The sequence below is a fragment of the Chroicocephalus ridibundus genome, chromosome 5 (assembly GCF_963924245.1).
Source record: "Chroicocephalus ridibundus chromosome 5, bChrRid1.1, whole genome shotgun sequence".
Lineage (NCBI taxonomy): Eukaryota > Metazoa > Chordata > Aves > Charadriiformes > Laridae > Chroicocephalus > Chroicocephalus ridibundus.
In genome coordinates, this window is record NC_086288.1 from 43,750,855 (window position 1) to 43,776,168 (window position 25,314).

General features: G+C 46.8%; 1 protein-coding gene across 3 annotated transcripts in view; it reads right to left on the reverse strand.

Annotated features, from left to right (window-relative positions):
• Nucleotides 1–5,173: 5,173 nt before the first annotated feature.
• The window catches only part of SFXN5 (sideroflexin 5), a 100,675-nt gene continuing 80,534 nt past the window's right edge, over nucleotides 5,174–25,314 (reverse strand). For all 3 annotated transcript variants that reach the window (XM_063336225.1, XM_063336227.1, XM_063336226.1), the window contains exon 14: nucleotides 5,174–5,331. In XM_063336225.1, coding sequence (XP_063192295.1) covers nucleotides 5,254–5,331 — 78 coding nt within the window. In that variant the 3' untranslated portion in view covers nucleotides 5,174–5,253. The remainder of the gene's footprint in view (nucleotides 5,332–25,314) is intronic.

Genomic DNA, 25,314 nt, shown 5'->3' on the forward strand with positions numbered 1-25,314 from the left:
GTTTCCTAAAGCACCCCGGGGAGATACCTGGGGCTGTGGTACCTACCACCACTAGGACCACTTCAAGCCTCCACTTTCTGCATATGCGACATCGGGAACGCTCTCAGAGTCAGGCCAGCTTCTTGGGTGAGCTTATTTGTACCCTAAAAAGCTTTGCTCAAAGTCCGTCAGGGTCTTGCCACAACACGCCGGCAGCCCCTGCGCTCCCCCCGCGTGGCTGAAGGCCATCCCAGGCTCCAGGTCTCCATCACAGCCCTTCAAGCGGAGCCAACCGAAGCGGAGGGGACACCTACATCTCTCGGCTACGTGGCATCAGTATAACCCTGAGATCTACCAGCATCGCTTGTCCCAGGGTGGCAGGGTCAGGTCATCCCGCATCCCAGCGATGCACGGCGCCGGCACGGGCAGCAAACGGGGAGACTTGCTGCCTGTCCTGCCAGGACCCGGGCATCTGCCCACGCCGGGCCACACGCGGGGATTCAGGGTGGAAAAGTGAGCAACAAGTGAAAATGGAAGGAGCTGAGCCCCAAGCTTAAGCGTGGGTTCAGGACATGGGTGACGCAATCCTGGGCTTGTCTCCTGGTTGTCTCCTGGCCGGCTCCGGGAGCAGCCAACAGACACATCTTCCAGGAGGGACTCTAAACTTCTCACTGGCACCTTTTGCTGCAACCTGGTCCTCATTATTTCTTAATTAACGTATCCAAGAAATCAATTAACTGCGACATTTCTAATTAAATACTACAGGAGACGATCCTCTCATTATCTGCTGAGGTGAACAACTTGATGTGTGTGGTGGGTTTTGCGCTCCCCGTTTCTTCCACTTCCCCAATTATAGGAAATCAGAAATGCAAATGGTTGGGTTGCTCTCGCAAACCAAAGGCTCCTCCTTGTACATTAGGGAAGTCGAAGAGATTAATTAGCTATTAAGTGAATGTGCTTAATGTTATCATTAGCTGTTGTGTGTAGTCTTTTCTGGCACAATTTGCTGTCCTAATAAACAGTACTAACGTGCTACCGCTTTCCCAGCTCCATGCTTTTCGTTTCTAATGCTGTAGGAAGAGTTGAGCGTGGTATTTTGGTCCTCACCGGTGGTCCTACCAGGGATGGCAGCAACCATGCTGAGCCGGTGCTGGAACCGCTGCACGAGGGATCCCAACCTTGAGCTGCCTGCGAGTGAAATGGTCTTTTAAGATCCATAAGGGTCAGGTTTGCGTCTGCTGAGCCCTTCTGCTGCTTTTAAATAAAAAAATGCATCTCAGCACCCCCTGCATTGTGATGGTGGTGACTCAAAACGAACTGCATCAGCTGGCTTCAGTGTCCCAGCGCAGAGACACTGTGGTCTCGTGTTCCCCAAGAGTTGGAACCATGGGGCCACCAAACCATGCTCCTCATACGCGCACCTTGTCCTGCTCACCATCCAGGAGGGCAAGCCAGGGGATGGTGAGCAGAAGGGGAGCAGAGATGGGTCTGCACCATCCTGACTGCCTGAATGAAGGGGATGCACGCGGTTTTGGAAGATCTGGTGTCAAGTCCTCAGGTCTCCAACCTCTTGGGCACTGCTGATGCAGGCGCTATCTCCCAACACAAGACCTCCAGATGCTTTCAGAAGAGGTTAGAAAAGGGAACTGGGCACCATGAGGTGGTGGCTCTCCCTTCCCAGCTCCAAGCAGGAGCACCTCCCCAGTGCTTTGGGTGGGGAGCACAACATTTTGAGTTGCATTTGAACCAGATTTGAGAGCAAATGTTGCCAACCTGCCAGAGGCTGTGATCGGCTCTTAGAGATAAACACCGACGAATGCCTGACTCAGGACCCTGGGCTGTATTTATTTCTCAGCACAAACTCTGCCGAGTTGACTGAGACCCATTTTCATGACACATAAAGCGAAACAAGTTTGACGGGGTTTGTACGGGAAGACGATAAATCCAGACTCATTTAGACTGTTTGATTGTCACTTGTTCGACTGTGCAGCTGCTTTTGAGCCGAGCCATAATCCCTCAGCGCAGCTCCTCTGACATCCCTCAAGCTGGTCCTCACCCGCTCAAGCAGGATCAGGCCCTCGTGGCTCACAGGAGCCATGTGGCTTAATAAGCCCTGGGTCTATTCTCCTCCAAACCAACACAGTTCTTATTGAGCATCACTGGATTAACGTGATGAGCGTCCCCTGCTAATTAACGGCCCGTGCAGCCGAAACTCTGCAGGTGATGTGTGTGCAGGGAAAGCATCCATACTCACTTCCCATCGTGGAGGAAACTCGGAGTCAGTTCTTTCCCATGGCAAAATTTGCTCTATTTGTGCTCATCCTCAGATCTGTCCTAAAGAAATACAGCCCGGACTCCTTTCCTCTTCTGCAAACTCCTCGCTTAATCTGTGGACCCGGCAGGTAGCCGGAGCTCACAGCCACCGAAATCTTTGGTCAGTGATCACAATGTAGAACCAAATCACCATCTCCCTCCTTGCTCCACCTCTCTGAAACCACCAAAAAAACCAAAGCCTGGGATGAACAAGCTTTGCAGCAGAATGGTTCAGGCAGCGACAAAACCCACTGGGGAAGGGGAAATGATCCACCCAGACAGACGCTGGAGCCAGGAGGCTTCTCCCTGTCAACACAAGAGGCTGTTTCTGTCTCAGCTTTGCATTTCCATTCAGGAGGAGGAAGGCGGCAAGTTGTGCCTCTGTGCAACACGATGCGGCTTGGCTCCGAACTTCTGCGGGCTCAGAGAAGCCGTAAACTGAAGTTTTAGGCTCAGAGTAGCTTTTTCCCTGCTGCACGCACGTGTGGATGTGTGTGCAAAGGGGGCACCTGTACCCCCAGCATCTGACAACGGTCCTCGCCTCCTCCCACACTCTGCAGCAATGGAAAAGGTCCTTTTCAGGCACACAGCTCATCCCAGCTGGCTCTCCGAAACCTTGCCGTGGTGGTTCCCATTGGGAGGCTGCTGTTCGGGAATTGCCAGCATCCCCACTCCCCTTTGCGGGGCCCCCCTCTTCCACTGCTGAGGGGAGTTACTTGCCCCCAGGGCAAAATATGGGGCCTGATTCTGTGCTGTGGTGCCCGTAGGACAGATGACCATGAAAATGTCCATAGGACAGATGCCACCTCCCTGCAGCCCCTCCAAATCCCACCCGGAGCGGATGGTGTAGCCTCGCTTCCTCCAGAGCATACATTCATCTCATCTAGTGCATTAGAGGAACTTTACTGGGTCAAATTCAGCTGTCCCTTACCCTGGTGTAAATCCAGAACAGCTTCATGAGTGTAACTGGACCCACTCTGTGTTTCCACCAGTGTCAGGGACTGGGAGCTGGCCCATGAACAGCAGCTATAGAGAGCCCGGAGCTGGCCTCTCCTTCCCTGCACACTGGCATGTAAATCCACAAAACTGATTTGTTTTGTGCAATTATTCTTGATTGACACTAGCATGGGGACAGAATCAGTCTTCCTGAGCTGGCCTGGCCATTGCATGACTCCAGTTTCTACTGGTCTGACTCCAGTGGGGAGTGAGAGCAGCCAGTGGTGGAGGAGCACACGGCAGGGCTTAGGCCTCCTGATTTCAGACATTGCAATAAATCCTTTGAATACATTCTGCGTCAGTGGTGATTTGGTTTCCCCTCCTCCCCCCACCCTCCCCAACCCCCCCAACAAATTGGCATTTGAAGGATGACAGCCTGTGCGTTTGGCCGTGTCCACCACCACCATGGCTCCATCCCCATAATGATCCCAGAGGAAAATCTTGCGGTCAGCCTGGTCTTCTGCTGGTGACCACATTCAAAATCTGCATTAACTCCTCTGGTCCTCAGGGAGTCACTTGGGGTTAACTCTTGGGTACAAGATACCGGAAAGCCAAATTATGTCCCCAAACCCATGCGAGGGCATGGGCGCAGTGCTGGGAGGACTTGCTCCACCTCACTTCAAGACCTCAAAGTGGAGTAGTTGAAGAGACAGGCAGACAGATACCTTCAGAGGGCAGTTCACCCCTCCAAGGTTGCAGTCTCATGAAGCCATCAGCATGGCATGGCTGCCAGGCGAAGCCATCCTGCCCACTGCTTTGGCTTTGCTGTCTGACAGTGTTGGCAAATATAGAGAAGAAGAAGAAGAAGAAGAAGAAGAAGAAGAAGAAGAAGAAGAAGAAGAAGAAGAAGAAGAAGAAGGAGACTATGAGAGCAGAAGACGAAAGAGAAAGACAGAAAGAGAAGAGAAGAGAAGAGAAGAGAAGAGAAGAGAAGAGAAGAGAAGAGAAGAGAAGAGAAGAGAAGAGAAGAGAAGTTGAGTTCCAGTCGGAAGGGACCTACAACATCTAGTCCAACCGTCTGACCACTTCAGGGCTGACCAAAAGTTAAGCATATTATGTTCTCAGACAACTAGCTTAACAAAGCATGACTTAGCCAATTAGTTTACCTTAACTACCTTACTTTTAGATGGTCTATGTTAGGTGGGACAAACCCCATCCTTCCTGTCTTTCCTTGTGCAAAAGGAAAGAGCAGATCAACATGGTTTTGCTGTAAGATCCCTTCCTATTCAACATGTGGGCATGTTGGCTTCCCAGTATCTTGAACCCTGGGCAAAAGCCCTTGCAGATATGCCTAGCAGTCGGCTCCTGCGACACAAATGGCAGGCCACCACCAGGACCATCTGCAGAAGAAGGAGGGAGGGATGGAGGGTGCACAGGCTATGACCTTCACTGTGCTAACGGAGCATTGCACACCGAACCATGGAAGGCTGCTTTTGCGCATGATCACTGGGGCAGGACTGGCATGAAATCGATACAGGACATTTATCAAACACCCTACCAAGCGCTTTACATTCATGCACCTGTTGATCTCTACAGAATTATTTTTGTGCAGTTATCAGTGTGGAGATTTAATTCACATTGAAAAGAAAATTTGTTCAGTGAAGCCTACTTTCATGTAATTAGGTATAACCATGTAAACACGCCGTTAAACATCCCTCCATGCAGTGCTATTAAGTTCTGAGATTCTTCTTTAGCTAGTTCTCTAAGGTGTTTGAATGTAATTTTTTTGTTGCTGCACCTGTTGCTAATTTAAAACTTTTAATATTAATCTTTTTGAGTGGTGTGAGGTGTCAGTTCTCTGCAAGTGTTAATTTACTCCCAATTTGCCGGGAGCGGTAATACGTTACTATCGCTGAGCTCTATTATTTGTTTTATCTTGTTGTTGTTTTCTTTTTTCCCAGTTGGGATCTCAGGTTTCCCCCTTTCCCTCCCCAAATCTTCTGGGCTGCTATGGTCCACTTCCACTTACAATCCTTTATTGTAGACTACAGTCTTACTGGTGGTGGCCATTGCGATTTCTGGCTCCAGCCGAGATGTCTCAATCTGTGAAATCAAAGAGAAGGCAAGATCAGAATCGATACTGTGTTGCTGTGCTGCAGCAGGAGCTCAACAGATCAATAAATTAATGTGGAGAAGTATAATATGTAAATAATACAATATCAATCATGCCTTTTCCATGTCATTTTAATGTACTTTACCCTGCTCAAGTCTCAAAACACCCTTGTTTGGATTGACTTGTATTACATGAAACGATGCACGCTCTCTGCCTTGCAATATTCCATGAATTACAGAGCGTCTCTGTGAATCAAACAAATCCCACCCATCATTTTCCTGGAGACAACCCTTCCTTTTCCCACGGTCAAGGTCCCCTCACAAGATGCTAGAAGGAATCCAGTCCCCAAAGCTGTGGTTTGCACCCGTAGGGATCCAGCAAAGCCACAGGCTGCCTGGTGACACAAGGGGACAGCACATCCTCATCCGTCTCCAGGACCAGAGCTCTATATCCTCCAACAAGGACGGATCACAGACAAAATCGCCTCCCCCTTTCTCTGTCTCCATAAAATCTCTGGCCCTTTCCTAATTTTTTCCTTTCGCTGGCTTCTCACAAAGCTTCCCCTTGCTCTGAAATTGCTCTGAACCTTTGCATCCCTGGGAGGGATCCATGGTGCTCCCAGTTCCCACAGCAAGCAAAGATCCCACTCCCAACTGGGACAGGACACCTTGCAAGATCAGACTTTTAGAAATCCTATACATTGAATTGATGCTGTTGCTGACACAATGCTAGGAACCCACGTTAAAATCGAAATGCTTTTGAAAATGTTTAACCTAGTTAGACAAATTAGCAAAAATTTGTGCAAAACAATTTAGGTATTTAAAATATTCAATGTTTTTAAAAACTGGAAAAACTGTTCTTAGCTTTCAGCTGCAAAAACCCAACAAAATATAACATCAAAGCAATCTTAACATGAGGTGCAACATAACCCTTCAGCAAAGCTGTTAAACAGCTACTGAAGCATCATGGGAAATAGCACTTCATTTATTCAAATGCACATATGTCAGGTTTTTGCACCATATGTCATTCCAAGCTATTTACAGTAATAATTAAATCTTAATCAACGTTTAACCTCTGTAAAATGTTTGAAGGGATCTAATCACCCTTCAGACTGCACTAATGAAGGAGAAATATATAAACATAAAAAGAAAATGATGCATAGATAGCACACCAGAAAGAACAGTAATTGCAAAATTGTATTTCTTTTAAATATAATCAGCAAATTATGTAAAGTAAGCCAACGAGTATTTTAAGTGAAGACATCTTGGGTGTCAGAGGTGTGATCAGCTAATTTTGTACTGCTATCCATAACAGATGTAGCATATTTTCTTTTAGTGCCATTATTAGCAACTTCACCATTTCTTTCTGTGCTGAAACACAAAGTGAAGCATTGTGCCGGGGAGAGTACCCAGCAAAGGTGCAGGAGAGGCGATTCTCACGTACACCGGCACTGACGGGATCCATTTTGAGGGAGGATTAACTCCGATCTGCCTGGCTCTGACGCAGCTTTTCTTCCCATTGTTTTCTTATTTTTATTCCAGAGACAGAAAGAAAAGCTCCGAGGCACTGGGGCTGGGAGGTTTCACCCACTGGTATGAAAATATCAAGGGGGGAAGTGCTTTAAAATGACCTGGAATTGGGTGGCCCAACCCTGACCGTCCATGCTGGTGTTGGTAGGGCTTGGGCATGTGGGGCAGCTCGGACAGAGTGAAACTCAACTTGGGTCCCCCTACTACTGGGACGTCTCCACAGAAAGCGAATGGAGAGCCACCAACAGCCCCTTCCTCTCCAATGGGGGACAGAGAGGTGGCAGGTCCAAGGAAAGCCACATCTGCCTCGGTGGACCCCGGATTAGTGGTCTGAAAGCAAGACCTTCGAGGAAAGTCTTATTAAGCATTGGAACAGGCTGGCCAGGGAAGTGGTTGAGGTATTTAAAATCCCTGGAGGTATTTAAAAGACGGGTAGGCATAGTGTTTAGAGATACAGTTTGGTGATGGTTTTTGTCAGGGTTAGGTTGATGGTTGGACTAGATGATCTGAAAGGTCCCTTCCAACCTAGGCAACTCTATGATTCTACAACTTGGATGTGCTGAGTCTAGAAGAGAGAAGTTCAAGGGAGACATAGTGGTGTGTGCATGTGCAAGAGGCTACGGCACAGCAGAAAGGAATAATGTTTTGTTCACTCTCTCTTGGGACACAATTCAAAAAGCATCGAGTAAGATCCAAGCTGAACAGCAGGAAGAGTATCCTAGTGGGAAGGAGCAAAGTATTGCAAGCAAATGCTTGGGAAAGGTGTAGTGTCTCTGTGGTGGGAGGCTTTCAGCGCAAATTAGATGAAACCCATCAAGAATAGTTTAAGCAGAATTGAGCTTGTCTTGGTGGAAGGAGACAGATGAGATAACTGCATGTAGGTCCTTTTGGCTTCCTTCCCATGGGTCCAGGAGGGAAACGGCCTCCTTTCCCCGCCTGGCAGAGGTCTTCGTTCATGGCAAGGCTGTGCAGAAGGCTGTTGGGGTGGCTTTAGGAGGGACAGGAATGAGGTGTGACACTTCAGAGACAGATTGTGGTGTCTGAGCAGAAGGACAAGGGAATGAATGTCTAATGCAAGATGGACATGTGGTCGGGGACTCCTTTGAAGGTCTTGAAAGAACATAAAACTGGTTACAGGCATTGTTTTGGAGTTGTGTATTACTGAGCTCACTTAAGTCCCTTTCCAAAGCCTGGGAAGATGTGAAATAAATTTGCTGGGGAGTGCCTGGTTGAACTGGAGCAATCTCTGCAGATTCCCTTCTGGTTGACTAATAAAACAGATATTGCAACCTGCTCTAGAGCCTCAGCAACAGGAGCTCCAAGGGGTGCGTCTGCACCAAGGAAGCAGGTACAGGAGGAACGTACTCCACTGCAGTACTGGCAAAGTCATTCAGAAATGCATCAGGAGTAACTTACTCCTCTCACTGGGAAATCAAATGCAGAAGAACAGGCAGAAGCATTTGGGTGGTAGGGTACAGATATTAAGACAACATTAAGACACAACCTTATTGTGTACCAGTTCAGTCTTTGAATCACCCAGAGTTTTTTGTTAGAAAGCATAATTTCACCTATTTTGGTGTAGACCACTACTGTAGCTGTTCAGCATCCTGGATGTGCTTGGCCATCCTGCCACTGGACATGGCATTGTGAAACGGATCTGGAGACCACAGTTTCCTGTCAAGTTTCTTATGTCTCAGCTTCAAAGAAGACCCCCAGCAGGATCCTTCTTGGTCATGGCCATGCTGGGAACCCCTCTAACAGGGAACACCTGCCATGGAGGGTGCTCTGAGGAACAGGTTCTACCCTGATGGGACTACACTCATGGGACTTGCCCCACCCCACACAGGGTGACTGTCCTTTCAAACTGAGTGCCTACCATAGGACTGAGTTTGAATTGTGTCCATCCTTTTCCTCCCAATGAGGTAGATCTACCTGTGCTAAGACAAAGGATGGATCCCCTTTCTGGCTCTGGGATGGTAGTGCTGAGGTGCCTACCAGAAAAGGACCTTCAACAATGAATCTAGGAGAAAAGAAGTCCAAGAGAGATGCAAGCTCACAACAGCACTGAGGGAACCACGGTGTGAAAACACCATTCCTAGAGAGTGCTACAAGGGGCTTCTTTGGGAAAGAAAACCCACAGGCTTTCAGGCTGATGGTTGCATGAGCATCAGTGCAGCATTGACCGCTCAGTATCCTGAAATACCATCATTGGAATATATACTATACACACTATAACAAGGCAGCAGGAGAAGAAGGAATTACTTCACCCCCCTGTGAAGCTACTGGAAGCCTTGCTATAGATGCAGGAATCCCGATCCTTGCTGGGGACACGGCCAGGGTGCATCTCCAAACTCTTCCAGAAAAGTGGCAGGCCCTAGCCACAGCCCATCGCAACATCTGGGAGCCCATGGGGCCTGAGGACGCTCTTCTTCCTTCTAGCTGATAGCCAAGTACATGAAGAAAAAAGGGAAAAAAGAAATGGTGTCCCCTGACCTTATTCAAGCAACTGTTTATAAACCAGCATCACTGAGGTAATGCAGGCAGGATGACAGCACTGGCTTTTTAGCGGTGTTCCTGACCCGGTGATATCTATCCTCCCAGGGAACAAAGCCACCGTAAAGGGAATCGCCTCTCGTGGTGCCCACCGCACGCCAGCTCTTTTCCCCCCATCTCTGCCTTGCAGTGGAAGCCTCTCTCCTCTCATCAGCACAGACAAGGCTAATTGGGGTGATAAAGAACTGGCTCCGAGTGCTGGCGTGGGCTGGAGGAACAAATGGTGCGGTGGTCACAGCTGGTGCTGCGGAGACGGAGAGGGAGAGGGTGTGAGGCAGGCTCCCGGCGCCCAAAGTTTCGTCAGCCCATGTTGGATGCGGGGCGGCGAGGTGGGGGGTTGTGTGTGTTTTGCATTCGCTGCTGACACGGGTGTAGCGTACATGCACGTCCGGTGAAGCAGAAGCAGGCAGAAAGCAGATGCTTTTTGTTTGGGGTTGATACTCATTTCTATCCCAGCTCGGGAAAAGGTGTAGAAAGGAATGTGCTCCTAAGAGTGCAGGGAGAGAGATAGGTCTAGGCTCACTGCCAGGGATCCTGTAATGATATGGAAGGCAGCTAGGGGAGACAGGAGCAGATGGATTTGGCATACAGCTCATCACTCAGCCAAAAAAAGGGAGGGAGGGGGGAGAAGAAGGAAGAAAGCAGCCAATTTTGGTAGGGGGAGGGTCATGTGGACTGACGGATGCTGTACTTGGAGGTGGGGGGAAGGGAGGTTCAGGCTGGTCACCATGTCTTCTGCTGCTGCCTCGGCAGTGTTAGTGAGATGGCTCAGTGGTGGCCCTGGTTTGGAGCCCGGAAGGGCTCTCCTGGCCCTTCCGGCAGCCCTCTGCCGCCTCCTCCTGGGCTATCAGACATCAGGGCAATGGCCCAGGACAATGACAAGCTAACCGAGCCCTAGTGAAGCTCGCTGAGGTGTAGCAAGGTTAATAAATGGCACTATGAAGCACCATGAAGGACCAGCAACTGCTGCTTCCATGGTGGTGGGCTCTATGAACAGCTAGACAGCGAGGTGGGGCACATTCAGCACCATTAACAGACTCTGCTCTGTCCTCGGTCTTCTTGGTGAAAGATGATCATGTTTTTCCTTGGATAGATGAGCTACTGCTCATCAGCCACGCCACGGTCACCAGGCACCTCTGCTTGTAGCATGGTGCAACCGTGGTGTGAAAGCATCTCTGTACAGGTTTACCAAGGCTTCCTTTCACCTTCGACCCATGGTGACCTAATGCAACTCTGCTAAGAAGCAGAACCTCATTAAATTTGGCTTAACATGCTTACTTGGGGTCAAAACCCAAATTGATTGGGTTTTCAATGGTCTTGTTCCCACGGTAAGACTGCCTAAATGTTCTTCTTTCAGGTGTTTCAGATCTTCTTTTCTTCTTTTAATGGACAGTAGCTGAAAGAATGCTGATGGGGCAAAATCACAAATCTGAACCCGTGCTTAATTTTATAAGGCTTTCCAAAATTGGAAAATGTACACCGAGTGATTTAAAGACAGCAAGACTTTTTCCTCCTCTGTTCAGATTAACTTTCGAAAGCTTTTCCCAAACATCAAAAATTAAAGTGCCCTCCATGGATCCACTCGCTAAGGAATGAGATGAGGAAATCGGTGTTTGCTTAAGGAGTGTCTCTTGGAAATGCTATGGACCTACTGCCAACTGAAGGTGACCTGACAGGTGAGAGAAGTCAGGAAATGCCCCATCTCACCCAACCCCCTTTTGATTACAGAAGATGTACAGATTACATCACAGAAGATGTTTCTCAAAAGATATCCAGCCTCTGGTTAAGGAGTCCAACCAATAGTGGAGCTACAAGACCTCTCAGTATCCTGCTTCAAAGAGCATCATCCATCCACATCGTTTGCATTTTTCTAAATTCAGACTTCCAGCTTTCCATTTATCTATTTGCTGCACTAAGGAGCTCTACCCTGCCTGATATTTTCTTCCCATGAAAGTATTCACAGATTATTTAATCACCTTTGCTAAAATTTATAGACAAAACTCATGCCGCTTCTCTGCAAGTCAGATTATTGTTTGAAAAACTGGTGTTAAAGCTCTTTTCTGACCACTTCCCAGTTTTTCTACATAGTTAAAAAACTATTTTCCCCCAAACTAGACACACTGGTTGAGAGATGGTCTCATGACTAACATACATGGTAACAAAAACCTTCATAAATAATTGATACTCAGTTTGCTGGCCAAATCACAAAGCTGAGGGAGAACAATTTTGTTATAAACCTGAATTTTGTTAATTTTTCCTTCAAATTAATAATAAAAATTGAACTTAAGAGTTGACTGGTACAGTTCTCTTCAGTTTTCGTTTCTCTCAAGCCTTTAGACCTCCCTCTTTTAAAGAAACATTCAGTTTTCACAAGAAAAAACACCATACCTAGACAAAATGCTTTCCTCAAAAACAAGGAAACAAGTTATTTGATTCTATTTCCATCCTTGATGCTGGTTAAGGTGTTATCAAAATGTAACCAGAGCCTGGGAAGCCACTCCTGCCTCTCCAGCCATCACTGGTCACATCGTGTCCGAATCTGGCTTCACCTGGGATGCAAGAGCATCGTGGCTCGGTGGGAGCCCACTCACGGGTTTGACACCATCCACCTTCCCAAAGAAGTGTTGACTTTGGGGTTGGGGCGGGGAGGGAGGGCCGGACCCCCCTGAAACGCGGGGATCAAAGAGCTGCGCACCTGCTGGCACAGCGGCACTGAGCGCTTCCCCAGCGAGGGGTTAGAGCCTCCATTCTCACCATCCCTGCTTTGATCATCTCCTTTTGTCTGACACGCCAAGGTATGCAACTGTACTCGGGGACTGACATTCCCTAAGAGCCTTTGCGACCCTCCCCGGCCACCACGCTGCAAGGAACAGGGCAGATGTGCTTTTCCAGCCGGGACTGCGCCGAGGAAGCAGTCTGGCCGGTTGGGCAGAGCCTGTGCACGCTGCAAGCAGAGCACCACAAAGGATGTGCATCTACACGGCACATCCACACAACCTGTGTCCACCAGAAGATGTTCTGTGAAGGTAGCAGCTTTGGAAGGAGAAGGCACCGAGGGCTGGGAGCCGTTGCACAAGCAAATAGATCAAACCTCTCTGGTGCTCTGGATCCATCTATTCAGCAAAGAGGTGAAAATTTGTCACATGCTCTTGCACCAAGAAAACCATCACCACTAGTGCCTGGCTGGCTTTCCTAATGAAGTCACACCACAGCCTCACCAAGGTGAAGAGAGCCTACCACCATGGATACAACTCAACTCCTGATGCACCACGCTGGGTGAGCGGCCACACTCATGGTGTAAAAGGTTCCTCTCTTGCTCACATGGTTGGAGGTAAAACCAAGCCAGTGTTAGATAAGGATGAACAAGCTCAGGAGAGCATTTGGTTTATACTACCCTTTCACCGCCAGGTAAATGGATTCGCATGTAGTTCAGCATATCTTTCAAGTAAGGAACTATCAGGCAGTCTGGGTAATTTGCAAAGTTTCCTGTTTCACTGCAAATCTGGAACTACTACCATGTGCCTAGCAGGTGGGTAACCTGTTAAATCCCTGCAACGTAGTAGTATTCTGGGGGATTTAACATAAATGGCTCTGAATTCAGAACCCTGTTTCCAAACACTAAGTTTTTAGGGATATGTCATTTCTCATTTATACCGAAGATATATCTCAGTGCTGCTGTCTAACCCGTGGTAGGATATACCTAGAACTGTCATTAAGAAGGACCACTGCTTGAAATTAATTTTATCTCCATTTTCTCTTCCCTCCTTGAAACAATAAAAAGGAGGAAAGCTGGAATATTTGGCTGCTCTAGCTCTTGAGGATTATCCATTTCAGTAGATTTTTCTGGTTTTTGCCATGGATGCTTTGACCACCGGCATCCACCTCCGGGTGCTTGTAGGACAGGGCAGAAAACAGAGGTTCTTCTCAGATCAGGCTGGAAAGGGTCTGCATGTGGCACCACGCACACCCCGCTATGACATCCGTTAGATATAAAGTATGCCAGTGATGGTGTTAGTGCCACAAGCTATTCACACTCTATCACATCTGCTGACACCTCTGAACCGTCCCCTAAAAACGTCACTGCTTTTAGCAAAGCACGAAATGCAAAGTGTCAGCAGCACCTTGGGTGCCATCAGGTTTCTGTATTGAGACGAGTAGGAATATTCCTCATGCTCAACAGATGTTTGGATAGAGACGTGTAATTGCTTTTGAGACAGCTACAAGGCTTAAGATGTTACTGCCCTCACCTTAAATGGGAACAATTGACTCCACCCCAAAGCAGAGCAGAAGAATTTGCAGGACTTATCAGTCAGTTATGGGACAGAAATTTCATCAAGGGTTGTTTTTAACTTCAGCTTCAGGAGTCGCAAATTAATATATCACAGCTTCTCTAAAGCAAAATAATATTCATATCAAAAAAAGCCCAACATTTTGATCAGCCGCGAAGAAGGAAAACATGGTACTTTAGGCTAGTGTCCAACCAGGCTGGAGCAGAGCACAACTGCCCCCATGGCAATGAGCTCCCCTCACCCAGCGGCGTGTTTGTTTCCGGTGCTCTAGAAATGACTGATGATAACAGTGTTAGCAGGTGGGGTAATAATATATGACAGCAGGCACCTAAGGCTGCAATGTAGCTTCAACTGCTCAGCGTGTCCCTGCCTGTCCTGCAGCAGAGCAGTTCAACAGCCGTGTTTCACTCATGTGCTCCGAGCCCCGTATTTGTTCAGTGCCCCAAACCAGTCCACCAGCAAGGTACCAGTTCTAACCTTCCAGTTCCCCAGGGGAACCTTTCTGGTGTCTCAGGATGACATCAACGATGAACAGACATGGTGAGATGAATGAAAGCCACTCCTAGGATCATACAATCATAGAATTGTCTAGGTTGGAAGGGATTTTTAAGATTATCGAGTCCAACCATCAACCTAACACTGCCAAAACCACCACTAAACCACGTCCTTAAGCACCATGTCTACCCATCTTTTAAATACCTCCAGGGATGGCGATTCAATCACTTCCCTGGGCAGACTGTTCCAATGTTTGATAACCCTTTCTGTGAAGAAATTTTTCCTAGTATCCATCCTAAACCTCCCCTGGCGCAACGTAAGGCCATTTCCTCTTGTCCTATCACTTGTCACTTGTGAGAAGAGACCAACCCCCACCTCACTACAGCCTCCTTTCAGGTAGTTGTAGAAAGCGATAAGGTCTCCCCTCAGCCTCCTTTTCTCCAGGCTAAACAACCCCAGCTCCCTCAGCCGCTCCTCATAAGACTTGTGCTCCAGACCCCTCACCAGCTTCGTTGCCCTTCTCTGGACATGCTCCAGCACCTCAATGTCTTTCTTGTAGTGACAGACCCAAAACTGAACACAATAGAGGAGCTGAGTTTGGTGAGCACTGGGGTCCATTGGCTCTCGGAGCCTCTCAAGTCTCCCAGCTTTATAAACAGATTGAAAGGTCAACCCCCTGCATGACAGAGTCTCCAAATCATTGTAAATTTGTGGGTTTGAGTCTTCTGGGAAAGAAAAGGGTTGCCCACAGCACCAGAAAACTCAAGTCTTTTAAAAAAAACCACCCAAACCCAAATAAAGGCCTTGAAACCATAAAGTTTCAAAGAGCAAGATGCAAACCAAAAGTTTTTTCTGTCTGTCTTCCACAGGAAAGAGACATTTCCAGTTCTCTCTAGCAATCCAAGAAGGTGAGGGGCTTTCCCTCCTTTCACCCAGTCGCTGCTATCCAGAAGGTGCCAGCCTGCATCCCAGTGAGCATGGCACCTTGTTCTGCAATGCTCCGCAAGGGACCAAGGGGTAAGACATGAGTAACACAAACTCACCACCCATACAGAGAAATGTAGAAGTTCAGGCATGAGACTGAACAAAGAACTGAAGTGAAGTTGTGATGAAGAGAATCTAAGACCCTGGCATGATGTTCTTCCATAAAGTGAAGAAACACGTAAAAGGCCTTTGCAGGAGCTAAGATGCCTTTTCTCCTTCACTCTGGAGAAAGAGATCTGCTCATGTATAGAAGATAAGTGCTCAGGAGGTAAACTCCTGATTTGCCACACTAAATTAATTTCTACAGGAGCTCCAGAAAGGTGGATGTCTTAGGCTGGTACCACAGCAGAAACACATGTGTTCTGCCCTCAGGTCACCTAGCCTCATGAGGTAAGGACTCTTCTTCAGGAGAGGACTTTCTCCCAAAATTGTTTGCACAGGGCAGTCAGTCTATAGCGTGTCGGGCAAAAGAAACTTCTTCCTGGCGTCAAGGAAGAAGCCTCACGTTACATGATGTAGACTCTGTTGGGGAACATTCAAGCCAACCAACGGATGGAAGAGTCATCAGCCCACCTAAAACACAATCTTGAAAATACCCAAAATAGCAGAGTTTAGGGTCTCTGTTCCTTGATGAAACGAAAAGCATTCACAAAGACAGAGCTGTCTCTCCTTTTTCGGAAGAAAAAAAAAATCCTACTTTTGAATGTGGACATTATGAATGTGGCAAGTTTCCCCTTTGATGAAAACAAGCAACTATGTCCATTTTGGTAAGAATCCCTCCAGCAGTTCTGTCAAGGAAGAGAGCATTTGTTGCTATTTGGTAAGAACGTCAAACCCTGCAATTCTCTAGCTATTGAGAAGGAAAAGCGTTATAAGTATTGCAGGATTTAGGGATGCCCTTGTTGCTTTAAAGAGGCTAAGCAAGTTCCTTAGAATCCCAACCTCCATCCCATTTCCTTCTCTTGAAGGTCCAACAGCCTCACTAGAAAGATGTTGCTAGCTCCAAATGATTTAAAAAACCATTACAGATAATTATATATACCTGCGCTTGGGAAATGTGATTAATAAGGCATTCTCTGCAGTGAGCAAGCATGCTTACTGCAGGCAAGTCTGGACAACTGGCCGCCTTCCTTTGCTCTTAACATCTCACTTGGAGTAGTCTGAGGTACAGTTGCTTCAAATGAACTAAAACAACTGTATTTGAGTATGCAGAAAAGGACATATCCAACACTACGCAAAAAGAGAGGCGTATGCCAGGCAAGAGACAAGGAAGAGCTGGGGACAAACCTGGTTGCACCAAATACAGAGGCTGATATCCCCAAGAGAGGGGATTGAGTTTTCAGGGTAGGCTGGCAGAAAGAGAGGAAAGATCTCGGCTTTCAGGCCAAGAAGAAACCAGCAAAACCACAGACTTGCAGGAGGACTGCACAGGGCAGAAGGAGACAAGGACAACCTGCCGGCTCCCCAATGAGCCGGGCAGGAATCCTTGGGGGAAATGCTTCAGGAGGAGCCGCTCTGTTTACAGTAGGTGCTGCTGAAAGGTGTCCTGAAGAAAGACAGCAATTAACAGGCCTGGAAAAAAATGGCTTCTTTCCACAAAGTGCCTTTTAAGTATGTTTTTCGAGCCACTTTAAGGGTTAATGTTTAGCTGTTTATCCGGAGTTGTCGGATGTCAGCTCTTTCTTTTGACTCCTAATGGCTTATAGCCATCAGGAGGTGAAGACTCCTCAAAAGAGATGGTGTCAGGAATGTTTTTTTATGCCCACTAGCACCCACACACCTGCAGGAGCCTGTGCTTGCAGGATAGATAGTTTACATACTTGAACCTGTATCCCAGGGACAGAGATATAAACATGAAACCAGATCCTGTCTGACACTGCTGCTGAAGCCCCTGGGCAGTACAAAAGGGTCCTTTCTCCCACACCCACCTTGAATGACCACAAATAACAGTTCGGCTCAAGCCATCGCTTCCCGGCAAGAACAAGCTCTGCTGGCCCAGGTTACAATTTTAGGGCCAGATCCCGTAAAGTTTTCAGCACCTTTGACTCCTGCGAATGCTGGTCGTGAAACAAAGGACCAGCCTCAGGAGCAGACTTCAAAAACCAGCTTGGGCACAAATCAAAGCCTCTCGGACAGGGAACGTGAGAACAAAGACACAGGCTCCAAATCAATCAGAGTGCTGCTCACACGTGACCTTCCCCAGACGAGAGATGTCATTGAGCCTAATAATTACACCGCGAGGTGCAAACAGGCTGAGCAGTTGTAAATCTAACCACCCCAACGTTTCCTAGGGGCTTGTGAAGAGTGATGGTGGAGCTGATGCCCCTGAAGACCAGATCCTTCCTCTTCCTGTTGGAAAGAAGGACATTTGCTCCCAGAAGAGTCTGAGACCTGCTAATCCCAGCCCCTTGTGGAGTGAGTAGGTATGGGAAATGCTTTGATTTTGAGAAATACGGGGGGAAAAAAAATGGTAAGGGGAGATGACCTAATCCAGAAATGTTCTTTGCTTTGCGAAACTGGTTCCTTCTCTCCTGGTCACGTCTCAGGTAAGTGACTCCACAGCAAGAGGAGTTTCAGTTGTGCCAGGACATGAATCAAAAGAGCACTGCAATGAGGTATGCCATGAGTTTGGGAAAAGGGAGGTGGCTCTGTGACAAGGTAGACGCTCCTTCTGTGAGATTACCACCCATGGGTTTGCATCTGGAACTGTCGCTGCATCCAGCTGAACAAGGGCAGAAGGAAGTTACTGTGCCACAACATCTTCCCCATACTCCTGCTACAGTCCCAGAAAAAGAATTTAAAAGAGCATCGCACAGTAGTGATAAGGCATTATGATACAATAATGAGTATTTAGGGGGTTTTATGACTTGGGGGAGTACAAGAATGTCAGAGTCATGTAGAATCTGGAACTTTTGGGTTGTTTGGTTTTTAGAAGCTCTCTACAGAAACATCAAACACTGAAGCCCTCCCTGAAGCAGGAGGGAGCTTGTGGCTGCTGGTTCAGCAACTCAGGCTAAAGCACCACTACAAGCGGAGGAGAGGACTACTAAGCCTGAAGTGTCCTCGTGTGTTTAGGAATACCTTCACTCAGGACATGTGCCCGACAAGGGGGTTTACAGCATGTGAGCCTGCCTATGTCCTTGCTGTGAATATGCCTGAGCTACACAAAAAGCTCTGCTGCCACTTTGACTTGGAAGTTTATAGTACAGAGGGTGGTCTGACCTTGCAAGCTCTAAAGCAAATACAGCAAAAGCTCCAGGCTTCTTTCTGTCTGTGTTACACTGGAGACGATGGCAGAGAGATAAAAACTCAAGGTGGGAGTAGGAACTGGGGCAGATCTCTGCAGCCAAGAGCAAGTCATAGAATCGCAGAATAAAGTCATAGAATCACAGAATAAAATCATAGAATGGTTTGCGTTGGAAGAGACCTTAAAGATCATCTAGTTCCAACCCCCCTGCCACGGGCAGGGATACGTTCCAGTAGACCGGGTTGCTCCTGACAGAAGAACCTGTGTAGGAGGCCTACAGTGTGTTGGGAACAGTCTATAGGCATCTACAGAGCACAGGAATAACGCCGACAATTACTGTGATAGTTAGTGATAACAGCTCATCACCATCCACTGGAGACCCTTCCAGCTCCCAGTGCGTCTCTCTGCAAGCCTAAGCACAACCATGAACTTAGCCAAATCGTCTCAGGCCACCTAAATACTTCCAGTAATGCACAGATTCCTCCGTGCTAGTGGGCTCCTGGGCAGCAGCTTTCCTGTACAGTGCAATTAGAAGGAAACTAAAGTCGTTGAGGAAATCTGCAGCACAGGAAACAAGCTACTGTGATATTTATTTTTTTTTCTGGTTGCTTTGACAGGAAAGGTGTTCTGCAGATGCCAGGCTGCTGGGGGGGTGAGAGGGGGGAGAGCAGTGGAGGTGTAAAGGGAAAGCCAAAGGGTAGGGCCAAGGGGGAAGCGGTGTGTGAAGTCTGGCTCCACGGGAAACACACGCCAGGTCTGGAAACCCTGCCCTGACAGCTGGTGCAGGTGAAGGAAAACCTGAGCTGGGGGGTGAGAAGGGGGGCTAAGCTGGGAACACATCGACTTCTCCTCTGCTTGATGCTCTCAACCCGAGAGGGCTGGTGAGAGCAGGGAAGGATGGGAGATGTCAGAGAAGCAAATGGTAAAAGCACTCCTGTCTCAAATGAAGGGAGATTGAAACTTTGCCAAAAATCCGGCTGTTTAGCCCAGAGCTGGGTTCAAGTTCACTGCTCATGCCTTAGTGAGCAGCCTCAGGCCAGCTTTCCCTGTTCAGCAGATTGCAGTTACTGGACGGTCACCTTCTTGAGACATACAGGTGAGGACTCCTGTTGTGCTGCATGACTAAGGTCCCATCTCTCTGCATGAGCTACTGCGACAGCAGAATTGAGTACTGGGGACTGGTACCATGGTGCTTTGAGCTGCTCTGGTGACTTCATGAAGATTTATGGCCAACATTGTGATTTCATTTGGAGCAGGGAATGATTTGTCACAAAAAGAGCTGGTGACAAACACTCCAGTCTCCAGACTTCAGGTCCACGCCCAGGCTGATGGCAAGGGTAGGCTCCATCAGAAGTATGGGAGGACAGATGTACTCTTTGCTTTGTGTGTAACAGTCTCAGACACTTAAAGCAAAGGCTGAAGAGATCTTTGCTTTCCACTGCTCAGCTGAGGCATGGTCCTGTCATGGTGCAGGAAGGCATGACTTTCCCATAACACAAGATTAAGGCCATGGTCCTCTGAAGTCAAAACTCGGGTCAAATAAGCCCTATAAGCCATAAATAAAATTAACCTAAAGAGGTCACAGACTAAAATTATGGCACCACTACTTCCTGAATACTTGCAAGGAGACAGACAGTGCTACAGCTGCGTGAAACAACATTAATCAGAATCCAGTTTCAGGCTCTGAGAACAACCAGTATAGCACAGCTTGCATCCATACAGCCAAACTCTTCTCCCAGAGAGGACGGCTTTATTTGTTGGGAGCAGTACCTTGGGAACATGACCCTCCAGTGTTAGCTCGGAAGACAAAACTGATCCAGCAAGGATGCAGACAATTAACCAGGCTGGACACCATGGGCCAGTGACTCAGCTTGTGCTCGGACCCTGCTGGGTTTAGAAGTATAAATGTAGTTTATGATTTCCTTAGGCTATTATTTCTCATAAAAGACGGGCTTGCAACTTACATTTGAATTTTGTGCAACCATATCCAGCTTTTGTGTGTAGTGATGGCAGTATTATTCTGCTATTCCCCAAACGTCACCTCCTCTCCCATCACTTTACCCTTCCAGGTGCAGGACTATGCTCTGGAAGGGGTCACTCATTTGTCTTCCAACCTCTGACAGGAACAAGTCCATCCTTACTGAAGAACACCGTACACAAACCTCGTTAAGCACCATCCTTCATCTGAAGGCCAGAACAGGGCTCAACACATTTCCAAATACCACAGCTTTTCTCTCCAGCCCTACGTGAACCACATCAGCATTCAACCACTCAGTAACACATAAAACTTGGAGGTTTCAGCTCAAGTAAAAAGTTTCATGGACATTAAAGAAGCTCACACAGATCACCTCTCCATTTTCAGTTCATGTGGAAAATAAAGATACTCTTGCCTATGTAAATAGTTACTTTGCCAGAACAGAAACTGGATCAGTACATAGGAGAGGAACCTCAGATGAACCTCTTAACGCTTCAGAAGTCAATGATGGAGCATTGCCTGTGTGTCAGTATGAAACCAAAGCTTCAGGGCACTGCTTGAATCTTATGCAGTCTTTGGGAGACCCATACCACTGAGCTTCCAGCCTCCTGCCAGTCCTTAAGGACCTTGTGCCACTTCTTTTCTAAGAGGGTTTCCTTCCAAGACCAACCTCCATCCCAAGGGTAGACTTTGGCCATCACACTCAGGTTACCAGACTCTCAGGAAACCGTTCCTCAGACCCAGAAGCAAAGAAATACCACAGAACTTCTCACTTCTCAAACGTTTTTTCCCCATGGCAGCTGGCAAATCCTTTCCTTTGCTTCTCATCCAAGTTGGACAAAATTACTGCAGAGAATCCCTCCTGCTCCCCTCCCCCCCTGCAATGTAATCCCAAGGGAGAAATGGTTTCATGGGGACCCCCTGCTGTCTTGCATCTGATTTCCCTCCTAAGTATGGTATAGGGAAGCGTCTCGAGGGCTATGGCTGTGACCTCCATACAGCTCTTTTGTCAAGTGCCATTTCATTAAAAAATCAGCCTTTTAACTGTGGACACATTTCAACCTCACCAAATCTGCTAATTATTGACAGTTGGTGAAGAGGAGATTTCACTTGTTCCTCCTGTTAAACTGCATCTAATTAGTAATTACTGGTTCACTGTCATCTTTACTGCAATAATCCCACTGCACATTGGCTCATTAACCTTTTGCTTTTCTAAAGCAGCCTGCCAACAAGATGAAGGCTAAAACAGATTGGAAAACAATAGCTCAGCCTTGGATTTTAGGCTGTTTATTCCCCTTGTCCTGGAGATCCAAAAGGAAGATTATTTTTAAGAAAAGGCTTTCAGCTGAAATCAGCCTAATTCCGGAAGACGGCTTGTTTTGCCCTGACCAGCAACCAAGGCCCTTTAAACTTAACCCATGGTGAGGGCATGTGTATTACAGCTAGTGGAAGGGTTTCTCTGCCATCAGCTCTTGCTTCAGCTCCATTTCTCACCTGTGTTTATCCTTCTTTATCAGCACAATCCAGCACACTAAGAATGGGATGAGGCAAGTTTCGGTGGGTTTGCAGCACCCCGGAGGTTCAACAGGATCCTCTTGGATGCCGAAAAATGAATGATCGGGATAAGCAGGGACCAAAGGGTGGAAAATCAGTGGAGCAACCCCATGGTTATTTCTTTTGCTGCTACACTGAATTTCATTTGCACAAGTCCCATTTTCAGTTTGGAACTGTCACAGCTGTTTCTATTGGCAGTGCATAGCTGAGTAGGAGTTGTCAGTGGGGATGCTGTAGGATAGGCAGCTAGAAAAGAGATTCCCCGGGGGGCATGGGAGGCAGTTGGAGGTTGTGGGCTAAATGCATTAACTAGATGTTTCTCCTAAACTTAACAGCAGTGGATTACTTAATGCATATTGATGCATTTAGGTACCAGAGTTAACACTGCATTGGGATGAAAAGCGTATTTCTCAGCATCTTAAGCGTGCTTACTCGCAAGGACCCAGGTCTTTATGGCTGACACTAGGGTTTTATTTTTACAAGGTGATCTTCAAAACCATAACGCCTAGAAACAAGTTGTAATTCTGGAGCACCATTGAGACATCAAAGTGGATTCCATCTGTACAAAACTGGGGAAGGTATAAGTTCTTAGCTAAACTAAATACCGACCAAAGAGAATATCTGGCTGCATTATTCTTCCCAGCACATGAAGGCTGTTCAGCTCCAGAATCTTCATTTAGTTGATACTGGTGTTCCTGTATGCAACCAGAGCTCAATTCTGATTTCTTTTATATTACTTTAAAACAGGTATAACTCTGAAGCAGCTACAGCCGATGTGATAAGGTGGCTGCATTTATCTCGCACATTTATTAAATCTATTGCAAGGCTTCAACTCTGCTTGAGAACTAATTGTAAGTTTGAGCCCCTTTAGAAGAGTGGATCAAAGGCGGCCAGTCAAGCTCCCATGCTAAAACAAGCACGTAATAACACATCAGCTTCTGTGTTTGCTCTCTGACTAAATAAAAAGGACTGTGAATGTGTGATTAAGGGCAGAATTTGGCTCATTTACAATTCCTGAAAGGGTTGCTGCTCAGACCATAATCATATTTTTGGAACAGAACACGCCTATTACATCTTGTTGTTAATAATTTACTCCCTGGGTGGTGCTCATTACAACAGCATCATCTCAGTCGTGTTATGTTCATAGCTGCTTCACCTACTGCAGTTATGAGAAAAAGCAAATACACACATGCCTACATATATACACATGCATGAACATCCATAAGAGAGGTCAATGTTCAATCACTCAAAGTCTATTAACTTAGTTATCTGACAAGTTCATGGACCAGTGATGAGTGATCAAGAAGTGACACGTTTTAAGAAACACTCTTTGCAAGGAAACTCAGATTTCCTATCCAAGACTGTGAAGAAATGGCTCTGGAGAGATTGTTTCAGATAAATCACTTGCCCTCCTCACTTGAGCATTCCCACAGTCACTGACCACTGAGATCTCAATGAGATTTGGCAGAATGGGAGAAACGCCCTTTATACACAGTCACACACATTTATAATGAATGCAGACATAACTGGAAGACTGCTCAGACCAGGCCGCTATGAAGAACCTGATTCCTTGGTGTCAACAGACGTGAGGTCCAGCTGTGCGTGTGGAGCTAACTCCAGTTGAGTGGAGCTGAGACCCTAGTAGGTAATGAGCTATACCACCAGCTGTAATAGCTTCTCTCCATTGACATGAAGCGTGGGCAGAGAGCACGTCATTCTGTTTGATCTACTAATCAGTGCTGATTCATGTTTACACTGCAGATAACATTTCATCTGCTTTTAGAAGGTCATTTTCAAGTGATGCTGTATGGTTTCAGTATTGCCTGATGCCTGCAATTTGAATATCCCTTGAAGGAAGCCAGACTTTAATTTTTCTTGTGGGCTAGAATTCATTCAGCTGCTACCATCAACACAATTTCTCAAGCTGCAATATCAGATACTATACCTTATAAATTATCTGTCACCCATAAAGCTATGATACAAAAGGCAAAAAGACCTTGTGAGCTTCATTTTTAGATAAAGAAACTAAGGCAATGAATAATTATTTCTGCAGACCCCAAAGTGTTTAACTGTGAATGCCTCAGATTCTGGTACCAAAACTTAAGAGTTCACACTGACCTTGGTAGGTAGGCACTTCCTATTTCAGAGAAGCCCATGCTAAGCGATGCCTACAGAAAATACCGGAAATGTACAAAATGCTAAATTTCAAAACAGAACTGTAGGGTGAGTTTCTGGTCTACGTTGAAAGAATGGTTTGGTTTGGCCAACGCTATTAAACATGTGCATCGTCAGTGAGAAGGGACAATGACTGTTGTTTAAGGCTTGAGATGACACGAAGTCTGGGAAAGTAGTAAATAATTAAGAGCCCCGGTGACTGATACAGAGGCCTCTAGATATGTGGGAAAAAAGTCAATGTACAATGTACTATGGTCAAACACAAAATTGCCTCCGGACACAAATAGTGCACCTATGGCATGGGGCACCATTTTGGGAGAACGGTGGCAATGTCAGCTTTGAAGTAAATGAGGATGGTGGTACCTCCTGTGGTCTTGCTTCCCTGATTATCTTGAAAGGAGACCTCCCAGGAAAGCCCATGTCTACCTTCTGGTGGGTGAAGCTCCTTTCCCTAGAATAGGAGCATAAGGGATGCTCTGTGTCCAGGTCTCCTTCCAACAGGAACTTTGGACATACTCTGGGCATGTACCTTGAACAGGTGTGAGACCTGGAATTACTGCTCAGTCTTTCATAACCAAAACCTCTGAGCAGAACTTGGGATCACAACAAAAATACTGATGGACAGGCAGCTAAGGTTGAGCTTATGCCAAAATGACTAACGTGCTCTGTGGATGTATGAATTCAAGTAGAAGCCAGCAAATCACATTGCTTCTTGCAACTGGTACTTGTGCAACTTCTTACTGGAATACTGTGTCTGGTTCTTATGGAAGTGCTCCAAAAAGGATGTTGACTAATTAGAAAAAGTTTAAGGAAGAGCCATATGAATCATTAAAGCTTCAGAAAACACGTCTTTTAGCAAGCGACTCAAAGATTGAGATATATTCAGTTTCTTAAAGAGAAGATTAAGGGACAATTTTATCTCAGCCTGTAAACAGCTAGTAGGACAACAGAAAATTTGTAACAGGTTTTTCAGTCTAGCAGACAAGCGTACAAGACGACTCCCTGGCTAGAAGTCATGGATAAACCCATCCAGACCAAAAAAATGGAATTAACCAGCAGAGACTGTGATACCAATTTCTGATCAACTGTTCTAGTTGGCACAAAAAGAACTTCAGCGAAGTCCTTTCCTCTGTTTGATAGAGGTTTTACCAATGTTATAATAGTGACCCTCG